This window comes from Chelonia mydas, chromosome 3 (genome assembly GCF_015237465.2).
Source record: "Chelonia mydas isolate rCheMyd1 chromosome 3, rCheMyd1.pri.v2, whole genome shotgun sequence".
Lineage (NCBI taxonomy): Eukaryota > Metazoa > Chordata > Testudines > Cheloniidae > Chelonia > Chelonia mydas.
The window spans coordinates 67,445,896-67,458,763 of NC_057851.1; the positions used below are offsets into that span (position 1 = coordinate 67,445,896).

At 47.5% G+C, this 12,868-nt stretch overlaps 1 protein-coding gene across 4 annotated transcripts in view; it reads right to left on the minus strand.

Moving 5' to 3' along the window:
- MAP3K7 (mitogen-activated protein kinase kinase kinase 7) overlaps positions 1–12,413 on the minus strand; it is a 72,380-nt gene extending 59,967 nt beyond the window's left edge. For all 4 annotated transcript variants that reach the window (XM_037894486.2, XM_037894485.2, XM_037894484.2 and 1 more), the window contains exon 1: positions 11,776–12,413. In XM_037894486.2, coding sequence (XP_037750414.1) covers positions 11,776–11,865 — 90 coding nt within the window. In that variant the 5' untranslated portion in view covers positions 11,866–12,413. The remainder of the gene's footprint in view (positions 1–11,775) is intronic.
- Positions 12,414–12,868: the final 455 nt, after the last annotated feature.

Here is a 12,868-nt window from a genome sequence, read left to right on the forward strand (position 1 = left end):
AATAGACCGGGGGTCCTGACCCTCAGTTTGAGAGCCCCTCAGGAGGTCACAAGGTTCTTACATATGGGGTCGCGAGCTGTCAGCCTCCAACCCAAACCCCACTTTGCCTCCAGCATTTCTAATGATGTTAAATATATAAAAAAGTGTTTTTAATTTATAAGGAGGGGTCGCACTCAGAGGCTTTCCACGTGAAAGGGATCACCAATACAAAAGTTTGAGAACCACTGCAATAGACCATGCAAGCTCCATGCACACAGAGAGGTACTAGACACACTCCTGCCTGGATCTCTTGAACCAGTGGGGAGATGAGGCTATGCAAGCACAGCTACGGACCAGACACAGAAACACGGATATCTATAAGTAGACTGCATGGGGGAGGTGCAGGCAAAGGGGTCTGACAGGGATCATCAGCAGTACTATGGGAGAGTAAAGGAACTTTGCCAGGAATTCTACAAGGTTAGGGAGAGCAACAATAGATCTGGAATTGTGTTGGAGACCTGGCACTTCTGCAACAACCTGCATAGAATACATGGCGGAGACGCCACCAGCACCCTGTAGATCACAGATTACTGTACTTGAGGATAACAGAAGCTTTCAAATAGTATATGCTTTAAAGTCACTTTAAGAAAAATATATAATATTGCATACACCCACACACATATATCTGTATATACATACACACACACAGGGGCAAATTGCTGGTACAATTATGATGGGTCCCGCGCTTCCTCTTCTTGGGTGGGGTTCAGGGTGCAGTTTCCTGCCCCTGAACTAGGGTATTTACTGTCCCACTAGTAACCCAGAGAAGGGTAGTGGAAAGGGAGGGATCCAGCCCCGCCCTCTACTCTGGGTCCCAGCTTAGGGGCCCTAGGGATAGTGGTCAACCACTTGAATTAGTGCTTCCTTCCCCTGGACTACTTCCCTCTCCTGCTCTTCAGCTTGTGGGGCTTCCTGCCCTCTCTCTTTGCACAAGCCAGGTCTCTCTTTACCTAGGATCTTGGTCTTCTAGCAGCCACAGCACTCCTTCAAATTGCTCTCTGCTCCAACTCCTTCCCCCAGCTGATTGAAGCAAGGGTTTTTTATCAGGTGCTCTAACTGGCTTCAGGTGCTTTTAATTAATCTATAGAAACCTTTCTTCCCTCTACAGGGAATAAGGCTTCTCATCCTGGGACTTACATATCTCTCCTATATCACTCTCCTGCTGCCTTCTGGCCATGCTGTATCACATATCCTCCCCCCCGCTCAACACCATGGGGTTGGGCTACTTGGGACGAGAGCAAGCCATCTGCGTTGCCATGTTGGCTTCTGGCCCTATGTTGTACTAGGAAATGAAAGGGTTGCAGAGATAGGAACCATCTAGTCACTCTTGCATTCTCCTCCTTGTTTCTGCACATCCACCGGAGCGGGGCATGGTCTGTTACCAGGGTAAATCGCCGCCCCAGTAAGTAGTAGCGGAGAGTTTTCATGGCCCATTTTATCGCCAGACATTCCTTTTCAACAACGGCATACTTTTGTTCCCTGGGGAGGAGCTTCCAGCTGAGGTACAGGATCAGGTGTTCCTCCTCCCCTACCATCTGTGAAAGGACGGCTCCTAGCCCTACTTCCGAGGCATCTGTTTGTAGGAAAAATTCTTTCTTGAAGTCTGGGGATATGAGTACTGGATGGCAGCAAAGGGCTGCCCTTAAATCTGCGAATGTTCCTTCTGCTGCATCAGACCATTTTACTATCTTGGGGCCCTGAGCCTTTATCAGGTCCGTCAATGGCCCTGCTCTTGTGGCAAAATGAAGGATGAATCTCCGATAGTACCCTACTAACCCGAGAAATGTTCTGACCTGCTTTTTACGGACTGGCCGAGGCCAATCTTGTATTGCCTCCACTTTGTTCCACTGGGGTTTTACCAAGCCTCTCCCTACTACATACCCGAGGTATCTGGCCTCAGCTAGTCCTATCACGCACTTGAGGGGGTTGGCAGGGAGGCCGGCCTTCTACAGGGCATCTAGTACCGCTTCTACTTTCCCTAGTTCCCAGTCAGGGCTATGGATGACCATATCGTCTAAATAGGCGGCAGCATACCTGGCATGGGGTTGCAGCAATTTATCCATAAGTCGTTGGAATGTTGCAGGGGCCCCATGGAGTCCGAAAGGGAGGACAGTGTATTGGAACAGGCCATCAGGTGTAGAGAAAGCAGTCTTCTCCTTGGCGTTCTTGGCCGGGGAATTTGCCAATATCCTTTGGTCAGGTCCAGAGTGGTTAGGTATTGGGCCTTGCCTAACTGATCAAATAGCTCGTTGACATGTGGTATCGGATAGGCATCGAATTGGGATACTTCATTCAACTTCCGGAAGTCGTTGCAAAATCTCAGGGTGCCGTCAGGCTTCGGTACTAGGACGATAGGGCTGGACCACTGGTTGTGGGATTCTTCAATAACCCCAAGTTCCAACATCTTCTTCACTTCTGTCCTAATTTCCTCTCTTTTAGCTTCCAGTATCCAGTACGGTCTTATCGTCACCCTTATTCCGGGCCTGGTGACGATATGATGTTGGACCAGTGTTGTACGGCCCGGCTGTGTACAGAACACATCTTGGTTCCGTTGGATCATATCAATGACCTCTGTTCGTTGTTCTGGGGCTAACTTGGGGGATATCCTCACCTATTCCTGTGGGTCGTCCATCTGAGGTGGAGCTCTCTGAATGACTAGGCATGTCTCTCGGACACACCAGGGCTTCAGTAAGTTTACGTGGTAGATCTGCTCTGGTCTTCGGCGGTCTGGTTGTCTGACCTTATAGTCCACTTCCCCAATGGCTTCCGTTATCTCATATGACCCATGCCAGTTGGCCAGGAGTTTGCTTTCCGCTGTTGGCACTAGCACCGTCACCCGTTCTCCTTGCTGAAATTTCTGTACTTTCGCCCGACAGTTATAATATGTCCGCTGGGTCTCTTGTGCTTTTTCCAAATGTTCTCGTACTATAGGGGTTACTTGAGCTATTCGCTTTCTCATCTGTGTCATGTGCTCAATGACACTCTTTCCTGGGTTGGGTTGTTCTTCCCAGTCCTCCTTGGCGATATCTAATATTCTGCGTGGGTGGCGTCCATATAGTAGCTCAAAGGGAGAGAAATCAGTGGACGCCTCGGGGACTTCCCGTATTGCAAACATTAGGTATGGTAGAAGGGTATCCCAGTCTTTTCCATCCTGTGCTATCACCTTCCGGATCATACCTTTAAGGGTGCGGTTAAACCGCTCTACCAGTCCATCTGTTTGTGGATGATAGACTGAGATCCGTATGGCATGGATGCGGAGCAGGGTACATAAGTCCTTCATTAATTTCGACATGAAAGGGTTCCTTGGTCAGTCAGGATCTCCTTAGGGATGCCCACTCTGGCAAAAACCTGAAGTAGTTCTTTTGCTTTGCCTTGGATGTGGGGTTTCTTAAAGGAATGGCTTCTGGATACCGTGTGGCGTAGTCAAGGATGACTAATACATTTCGGTGGCCCCATGCTGATCTTTCCAGCGGGCCCACTAGGTACACAGCCATCCTTTCGAAAGGGACTTCAATAATAGGCAAAGGTACTAATGGGGCCTGCAAGTGAGGTCAGGGGCTATGCAACTGGCATTCTGGGCAGAAGGTACAATAGCGTTGGACCTCTGCGCGCATTCCTGGCCAATAAAATCATCTTAGGACTCTATCAAGTGTCTTGTCTGCTCCTAGATGTCCCCCAAATAAATGACTGTGAACTAACTCTAGTACTGCCCTTGTGTGTTTCTGTGGGACTAAGAGCCACTCTACTTCTTCCCCTCGAATTTGCACTATTCAGTACAACAGATCACGTTTGATCACATAATACAGCCTTGGGCCTTTGGTATTTCCTTCCACGGGTACGCCATTTACTTCCACTACCTCCTCCCTCACATTCGCATACAGTGGGTCATTGGCTTGGTCCTGCCGGAAATTCTCATATGCGGTACTGATTTGACCTAACTCCATGGGACCTATTTCTTTTCTGCCCCTTGGGTTGCCCCTACTTGGGCTAGGAACCGCCTCTGAGTCCTTACTGGCCTGAATTGTCTCCTGGGCTCCTGAATGGGTTCGCTTACCAACAAGGGAGGCTTTCTGGTTCTCTGCTAGAATCCTGGTCCCTAGCCTTTTATCTGCCCTCTTTTCCCGCCTAGACTTTCAGGGTTTCCCAGGGGATGAAAATAGCTCTGGGGCAAATTTGGCAAAAATTGAGGTGAGGCTATCTGTAGGTGCCTCCGTCTCAGCTCAGGGGTTGCTACACTCCCCTGGCTCTACTGGGGGGAGTAAGTTCTCAAACCCAGGGAAGTCCCTACCAATTAAGACTGGGTAGGGGAGCCTAGGGACCACTCCTGCAGTTACCCTGGATCTCTATCCATACTGGGATTGTGGGGTAGAAATTTACGGTGCCATGAACGCACGTTACCCCTGTGGTTTTGGCCCGGGTTAGTTGGTCTTGCCCCACCAACTTCCCTGAGACCAGTTGACAGCACTCCCGGAATCTACTAATGCTATGGTCACAATACCATTCATCTTTACTGACCTTGTATACCCATGTGAGGTCACTGCGACCCCTACCAGGCCGATTAGGCCACATTGTTCCCCAGGATCCCCCACATTGCACTGCATAGGCTCTTCCCTGTTGGGGCACTGGGCTGCTATATGCCCCAATTCCCTCGTAACACTGACCCCTTATCCCGGTTGCCGCCCTCTGCCTGGGGCTATTTGGTTGCCCCCTCCCCCCCACCTCTCTTCCCAAACCCCCACGTCCCTTCTTGGCCTCGGGCTATTCCTCAGTGTCTTTCCTCCCAGTTATGATTCTTCTGTAGTTCTTGACAATCCGGGGCCTTGGGTTTGGGGCTGTCTTCCTGGTTTGCCGTGTCTCATCCCCTGGGGTCTGGAACAGTTCATGGGCTGCCAGCTGTCTTTCCACGAGGGAGACCAACTCATCGTAGGTAGAGGGGTCATTCTGGCCAACCCAAGCCCGAAGGCCTGGTGGTTGCCTCCTCATATACCGGTCCAGTACCAGGAGCTCCATCATTTTTTCAGAGCTGAGGGCCTCAGGGCGCAGCCATTTCTGGGTCAGGTGGATCAGGTCAAACAATTGTGATCGGGGTGTCTTGTCCTCCGTATACTGCCATTTATGAAACCTCTGGGCTCGCAACGCCGTGGTTACTCTGGATTTGGCCAGGATCTCTGCCTTCAGCTGGGGGTAATCCTCCGCAGTCTCTGCAGCCATATCGTAGTAGACCTTCTGGGCCTCTCCACACAGGAACGGGGCGAGGATACCAGACCACTGATCTCGGGGCCAGGCCTCCCGCAGGGCTGTTCTCTCAAATGCCAGGAGGTACGCCTCTACATCATCCTCCCGTGTCATTTTCTGTATGCAGTGGCTGGCCCGTATAGTCCGGGTTCTGTTGCAATTGTGGTTCTGCTCCATAAGGGCCTTCATCTGGTTTGCCAGCTCCTGTAGCAGAGCTCGGTCCTGGGCAGCCTGATTCATCCATTCATTTTGGTTAACCTTGGTTTAAGTCCCCAGAGCGGAGATCCCACTACTAACACCACATGTGGCAAATTGCCGGTATGACTATGATGGGTCCCACACTTCCTCTTCTGGGGGGGGGGGGGGGGGGGGGGGGGGTTCAGGGTGCAGTTTCCTGCCCCTGAACTAGGGTATTTACTGTCCCACTAGTAAGCCAGAGAAGGGTAGTGGAGAGGGAGGGACCCAGCCCCGCCCTCTACTCTGGGTCCCAGCTCAGGGGCCCTAGGGATAGTGGTCAACCACTTGAACTAGTGCTTCCTTCCCCTGGACTACTTCCCTCTCCTGCTCTTCAGCTTGTGGGGCTTCCTGCCCTCTCTCTCTGCACAAGCCGGGTGTCTCTTTACCTAGGGTCTTGGTCTTCTAGCCAGCCACAGCACTCCTTTAAATTGCTCTCTGCTCCAACTCTAAACCGCTCTGCTCCACCTCCTTCCCCCAGCTGATTGAAGCAGGGGTTTTTTTATCAGGTGACTGGCTTCAGGTGCTTTTAATTAATCTACAGAAACCTTTCTTCCCTCTACAGGGAATAAGGTTTCTCCTCATCCTGGGGCTTACACATCTCTCCTATATGACTCTCCTGCTGCCTTCTGGCCATGCTGTATCACCACACACCCACCCACTCCTAGTACTGGGCTTAGATTTTTCCATAGTGGGGTGGTCAGCATTGTAGGATTTGGGTGCCAAGGCTCATATAACATAAAAGAGAGCTGTGTACGTTCCGCACTATCAAACCAACAACAGACAACAACCAAAACATGTGCACAAATCAGTCAGATGGTATTTAGTTACAGTGGATGTGTGGTGACAGAAGCAAATTAATTAGGGAAAAGAATGGAACGGAGTCATGAGGACAATACTCCAGAAACAAAGCATCAAAAAAGGAAGGCAAGTATACTTTAACAAATAAAATAATTAGAAGCCAAGTTTACCTTTTTCTACATGTGTTCCCTTAAGATTAGGTTTTACCAACAACAACAAAAAAAATTTAAAAACCCCACACACTGTATTGCAAAGCATCTGTTAACTGAACTTCCCAAATAGAGAGATACCATTTATTACTAAGTATTTAATCAGATGGGCTTTTATTCGACAACTGAATCTGCACTGCTATCACCACTACTTTCTAGACAAAAAACTTTTCAGTTCATTTCCAAACTTTCAGAATTATATATTGTTTTATAAATCCTTCTGGACTTTTCTAGCATAAAGCACCACATATTCCTTTAAAGGCTTATTTATCCACAATTTTTCAAGAAAATTTAAAGCCACATTTTCCAAGCAACTCCTCAAATACTAAAACGAGATCTCTGTAATTTAGTTAGCATCATAAAACAGATGTGTGGAGAACACAAAATATAGAAAAATTAGCTGTTTTGCTTGCTGTTTGAAATCTAGGGTTAAATCTATAGTTTTGTTCCCTAGTTATTAATGCTCTTTCAGACTATTTTGTATCTGAAGGCTAAGTTAAAAATAAGACAATCACAGAAGCAATCAGAAGTTTCCCAGGGGTAAAAGAAAAGAAGGTTGCTGCTGAACCTGAGTTTTAGGTTGTTCTACATTCTTGCTTTGAATATTCTTTTATGGCACATTAATTTTGGGTTGACTTTTATTCACCCATGATAATTACGTACCCACCTGATCCCAACTCGAAAACTTTAAACAACAAAATGCCACTTGGAAGTTGGATAAATGTTTGGCTTGTGTATGCCTCTCACCTCCCAAATTGTAGCCATGCAGATGAACAAAATACGGTATGTTAGTATGTTATCCAGTAAAACTTACCCAAACCAAACTGAAAGCACAAGCACAGATCTTATGTTTATTAGCTAGGACTTGGGGCCTGTAACTATTCCAGAACTTAAATCTATTAATAAACTAGTGGCAGTGCTATCTGCTGACCAGACAACCTTGATAATACAAGAGCAAAGCTGGGATTATACAAGAATTCTTTTGCATTTTTCAGTTTAGAGTTGATGATGTTCATCTTGGGACATCTAACTGATGTCTACATACTATAATAAAACTTAACCATTTTAACTCCTTGTAAAGGGTGATTATTTTGGAATTCTTGATCTCTAGGTGTAAAGTATTCCCAGTTTTCTTCTACTGCACAATGCTATGTCGTTAGTTACAGCATATGGTTACTAGCAATTATGAAATCAATGAAGGCACAACAAGAAAGGAGTGACAAGGAAGGGGTTCATATATCTTGGAATTTCATAATAGTGGACAAGTTCTATTTCTAGTTCACCTGTTCCATTGGAAAGCAGTTTTTGTTGCTTCTACTGTAATATGAGTTTATCCTCTAGGTATTTTTACTACACTCAGCATTGTTGTATCCAGGGGCCACATACATTTAACTCAAAATGCTAAATCAACTGTTACCAAAATTTCTCCCTACCCTTTGACAAAAGTCCCCCTCCCTGGGTCTTAAAACGAATGGATCATCTTCATTTTTTCCCTCAGATTGAGAGGCAAGTCTCAGGACGACAGTGTGATATAGTAAACCAATCAGTATATTAGGACTCAAGACTCCTATAGTTTAATTCTTGCTGAGGCCTCAATCTAGGCACCATCTGGGCACACATTTTTGGTGCACCAAATCCTGCCTGTGCAGGTGTCAGCATGCATATAGAGGTACATACATAAGAGGATGCCAAGATTTGTATATCAAGCCACAGAGTTCTACCTCCCAGCTATGCCAGTTAGACACGGTGTAGCCCTGCATTTCCCCACTTGTAAAATGAGGTCGTAATTCTTACAGTCCTCAGGTGTTGTGAGGATTCAACATTTGAGTAGTATTTTACTTGTTCAAAGTGCTAAGTACAACATTATATTTGCTATGTGATACTCACTTTTATGGGTCTTCACTGGGCACCTGTTTATGATCTCTAAAATTACCACAACCTTAACTTTTTGCATAAGGTAAGGGCTAGCTACAAGCCATATCTCAAAAGACACTTAATTGTTTGATTACTGACTGTAGGCAAACGTTAAACAAATTTCAGAGTCTTCTTCAAATACAAAAGTACTTCCAATTCTTTAATACAGAAAAACTGTTTAGAAATGATGGAATTAAATGTTTAAAAAGGAAGAGGTGTGTGTAATTCTGACACAAGACATTTCATAGAGTCACAGAAACATAGAACTGGAAGGGACCTCAGTAAGTCATCTAATCCAGTCCCCTGCACAGAGGTAGGACTATCTCGTCCAGGGGTTCTCACAACAATTTTTTTGGTGGTCTCACAGCATGGCCACCAACTCTTTCTAGTGGCCACTCTGACAATTTTTCCTAAAATACTTAATTAACTTTAGGAAAAAATAAATATTCACATTTACAATGGTTTTGTATTTACATGTATTTTATCTATGCAGGGTTTTATTTGCAAACTCAACAGCAACAACGTACAGTTTCCTCTATTCTTTACTGGATCAAGACAGAACAGAAACAAAAATAAGGTGCTTTGCATGTTGTTGTTTTCTTTTGCCTTTTTGGGTTTTTTTTTGTTTTGTTTTAAAGACTTGCTAGCTAGTAAGTCTGCTACTGTGAAAATTGATATTTATATGTTTGTTAATATTTTTCACAGAAGCAGACTTGCTAGCTAGCTGGGAGACAGTGAAAAGCGATATTAACAAATAAACAAAAATCAATCACTTTTCACAGCAGATATACTCGGCCACAGCAAGCTGGGGGACAAAATTAAGCCCTGGATGGAGCAGCACAGAAGTAAGGGTGGCATGGACTATAGTAGAACCTCAGAGTTAGGAACACCAGAATTACAAACTGACCAGTTAACCACACATCTCATTTGGAACTGGAAGTGCACAATCAGGCAGCAGCAGACACACACACTCAAAAAGCAAATACAGGACTGTACTGTGTTAAATGTAAACTACTAAAAAAAAGGGAAAGCAGCCTAAGAACATAAGAACAGCCATACTGGGTCAGACCAAAGGTCCATCTAGCCCAGTATCCTGTCTTCCAACAGCAGCCAATGCCAGGTGCCCAGAGGGAATGAGCAGAATAGGTAATCATCAAGTGATTCATCTTCTGTCACCCATTCCCATAGGCTAGGGCAAACAGAGGCTAGGGACACCATCCCTGTCCACCCTGGCTAAAAGCCATTGATGGACCTATCCTCCATGACTTTATCTAGTTCTTTTTTGAACCCTATTAGTGTCTTGGCCTTCACAACATCCTCTGGCAAAGAGTTCCACAGGTTGACTGTGCATTTTTCTTCTGCATAGTAAAGTTTCAAAGCTGTATTAAGTCAATGTTCAGCGTAAACTTTAGAACAAACCATAATGTTTTGTTCAGAGTTACGAACGTTTCAGAGTTGTGACCAACCTCCATTCCTGAGTTATTCGTAACGGAGGTTCTACTGTATTCATTGCTGTGGGTAAGTGTGTGCAGTAAGTTTTTTTTCCCCTTAAAGTGTCTCATGCCCCCCCCCCCGAACATTCTGCAGTTCCCCTGCCAGAGGGGGTCTATCCCCTCAGCTTGAGAACCTCTAACCTAGATTATTGTGGTTATAGAAAAGGAAATCCTTTGGAAGAGAGATTAAAGCCAAAGTACCTTCTACAGATTTCTGGTGACTCTCAAGGTGGAAGTCAAAGATACCATGACGCTTTTTGAACATAGAGTTTTTGGAAAACATTCCTTCTCATTAAAACTGTTTATAGTCTCCAAGACTGTGTGTAGACCAAAATTCAGTAGATACAGGCGAACTATAAGTATTTAGCAAATGACTCTCTAAAGTTCTGAGCTACTGGTTATCTTATATATGAAAGGTGCTATAGAAGGCAAAGTTCACTTCTGTATGGTTACTCTGTTTAGAGGAAAAGATCTTGTTCTTTCAGCAGTAATTAATCTGCTAAGGAGTTAACAGCACAAAGATTGTAATGATGCCAATGTTTGTTAAGTCTAGATTCTGCAAGCCGTTTTGCATGTGTAAATCCTACTGAGTTAAATGGGGATCTGCTCATGCACACAACACCTTGACATAAGTAAGGACTTCACAAGGGCAGAGGGATCCAGCTGTATGGAACAACTTGCAAGATAAGGGCCTTAATGAGCAAGTTAATATACTGTATCTCCATTGAACCTTTTTGGAAAGCACATAGATTGCTCTTGAGAAAATCCACTCTGCCTCCACAGAAAAAACCAAACTGATCCATAAATACTCTTAGGAACTCCTTCTTAATCAATTACATACCAACTGCAAAGAATTTAAAGCAATTCTTCTATAGCTAACCTTTCAACGTAATACTCAAGCAGGAAAAAAATTTTCTTCAAATTAAGTAAAACATAAATGGACAACTGAATTTATTACTTCATGGGTAATAAATACCAAAGATGCAATATGGGTCACAAATGCAGTACTGATGTTAGTGTAACAGCCACTGGATTGTAGCATCACTTACATTAGTTTAATAAATTTTTTTAAAGAGTCTTTTATGCCTAAACTTGATAATGTATGCATATGAAATTTGAATAATAATGATCAGCAGCTAGATACCATATTAATGGATGTATTATAAGTGCATTAAATAGGATGGATGGGGAGAGAACAGAGACCTACAAAACAGACACATTATATGGAAGCATTACAATATAGTTCAAAAATTCTCCATTTGACTGTGATAAGTTAATTCAAACTTATCAACTGCCACCAAAGTTTGGATTAAATTTAGACTAACTGAAAATTCACCTTAAAAAAGCTGATCAGTACCTCAGGTTTGGAACACCTAAGCTCCCTGGCAGTTCAGGTTTACAGCCCTTGTTTATCCATAAATATTTACTGTGCCCATTATTGCACTATTTAGGCATTTCTGAGAGGGAGAATAGCACAGAATTTACCACACAGATCAGAGAGGGACAGCTCTACGTGCCTGTTAGTGGTCCCACAGCCTCTCTCATAAGCGTAGGGTTTTGCCTCAGTCTCTAAGAGCAGAATCTTTCCTCCCACCCCCACACCTTTGTGCCAGCTGACGGCCACTCTCCTCCCACCCCGCCCCCCCCCCCCCCCCCCCCCCCCCCGCCTACCAGTGCCCCGGCTGCAATACCTATGTAGTTTATAAAGTGCTTTGGGGCCCTGATGGGTAAAAATTGCCCTACAAGCTCTAGGGAGCTGTATAGCTAGTGGATCGCCCCACAAGCCGGGTCCAGGAAAGTGGTGGGGGGGAGTCTCTGAACATCCCCGGCTCCGCAGGGGGCTCGCTCACCTCTTCCACCTCAATCTCCTTGTAGTCAATTTCTTCGAAGTTGAGGACCGGGGGCGTTTCAATCATTTCAGCGGAGGTGGCAGCAGACATCCCTTCACTGTCAACCGCGGCAGGAGAAAGCAGGGCCGGCCGGCCCGGGGCAGAGGAGCGGCTCAGGCGGGCCGCCGCGGCGGCCCCCAGCTGCACAGGCTCTGGGGAGCGAGGGCCTGGCGGAGGCGCCTCCTGGGCCGCCGCGCGGGGCGAGGCCGCATCCGCGGCGCTCCCGGGCTACTGGGGCTGCGCGGAGCCCCCGGCCGGGGGGGCCTCGCTCCGCATCCTGCGCCTGGCGCGCTCCGCCCGCCCTAGGCCGCGGCCTCCCCGGAGCCTGGGAGTCGCCTGGGCGGCACGTCCCCAGCAGAGGAGACGGGACGGCCCCGGGGGCGGGGGCCCAGCGCCTCCGCCTGCCCCGGCGGCGAGGGAACGAGACGGGAAGGAGCCGCTCAGAGCCGAGCTCCGGCCGCCGCTACTGACAGAGGAGCCGCTTCCTGCTGCCCGGGCGCGAAGGGGTGGGGGGTGAGTCTGCGGCGGCGGCTGCTGCTGCTAAGGCCGCCGAAGCGGGGCCATGGCCTGGCGGCGGCTGCTCCTCCCCCCGCGCAAGGCCGGCGGCGTCCCAGCTCCGGCCCCGCCCCCCTTCCCGCCCCGCCGGCGAGCGCCCGCCCGCCAGGGAGAGCCGCCCCCCGAGCCGCACAGGCGGCTGGGACACGCACCGCAGAGCGCCTCGGAAGGGCCCCGCCCCGCGTGATGGGCGCGGGGTGCCCGGGCTCCCGCGAGGCAGGGGCGTGGTGTAACGTGCACAGCAAAGGCCGGGGGAAGACGTCGTAACACTCCCACCCGCGGGCGCACGCACGCAGCACATACACTAGGGGATTGATTGACAAGTGGCATCCCAACGTTCCCTGGGAGGGGCTGCAACACACACACAACAACCGTCCCACCCCACCCCCCAGCAAACAGAAAGGCGGATGGGAGGTAATATCGTGTCCTGACACACAGTCTGTACCAATACTCCCGCACACTCCCTCAATCATCCACCTCACAGAGAGAGGTTGTCACA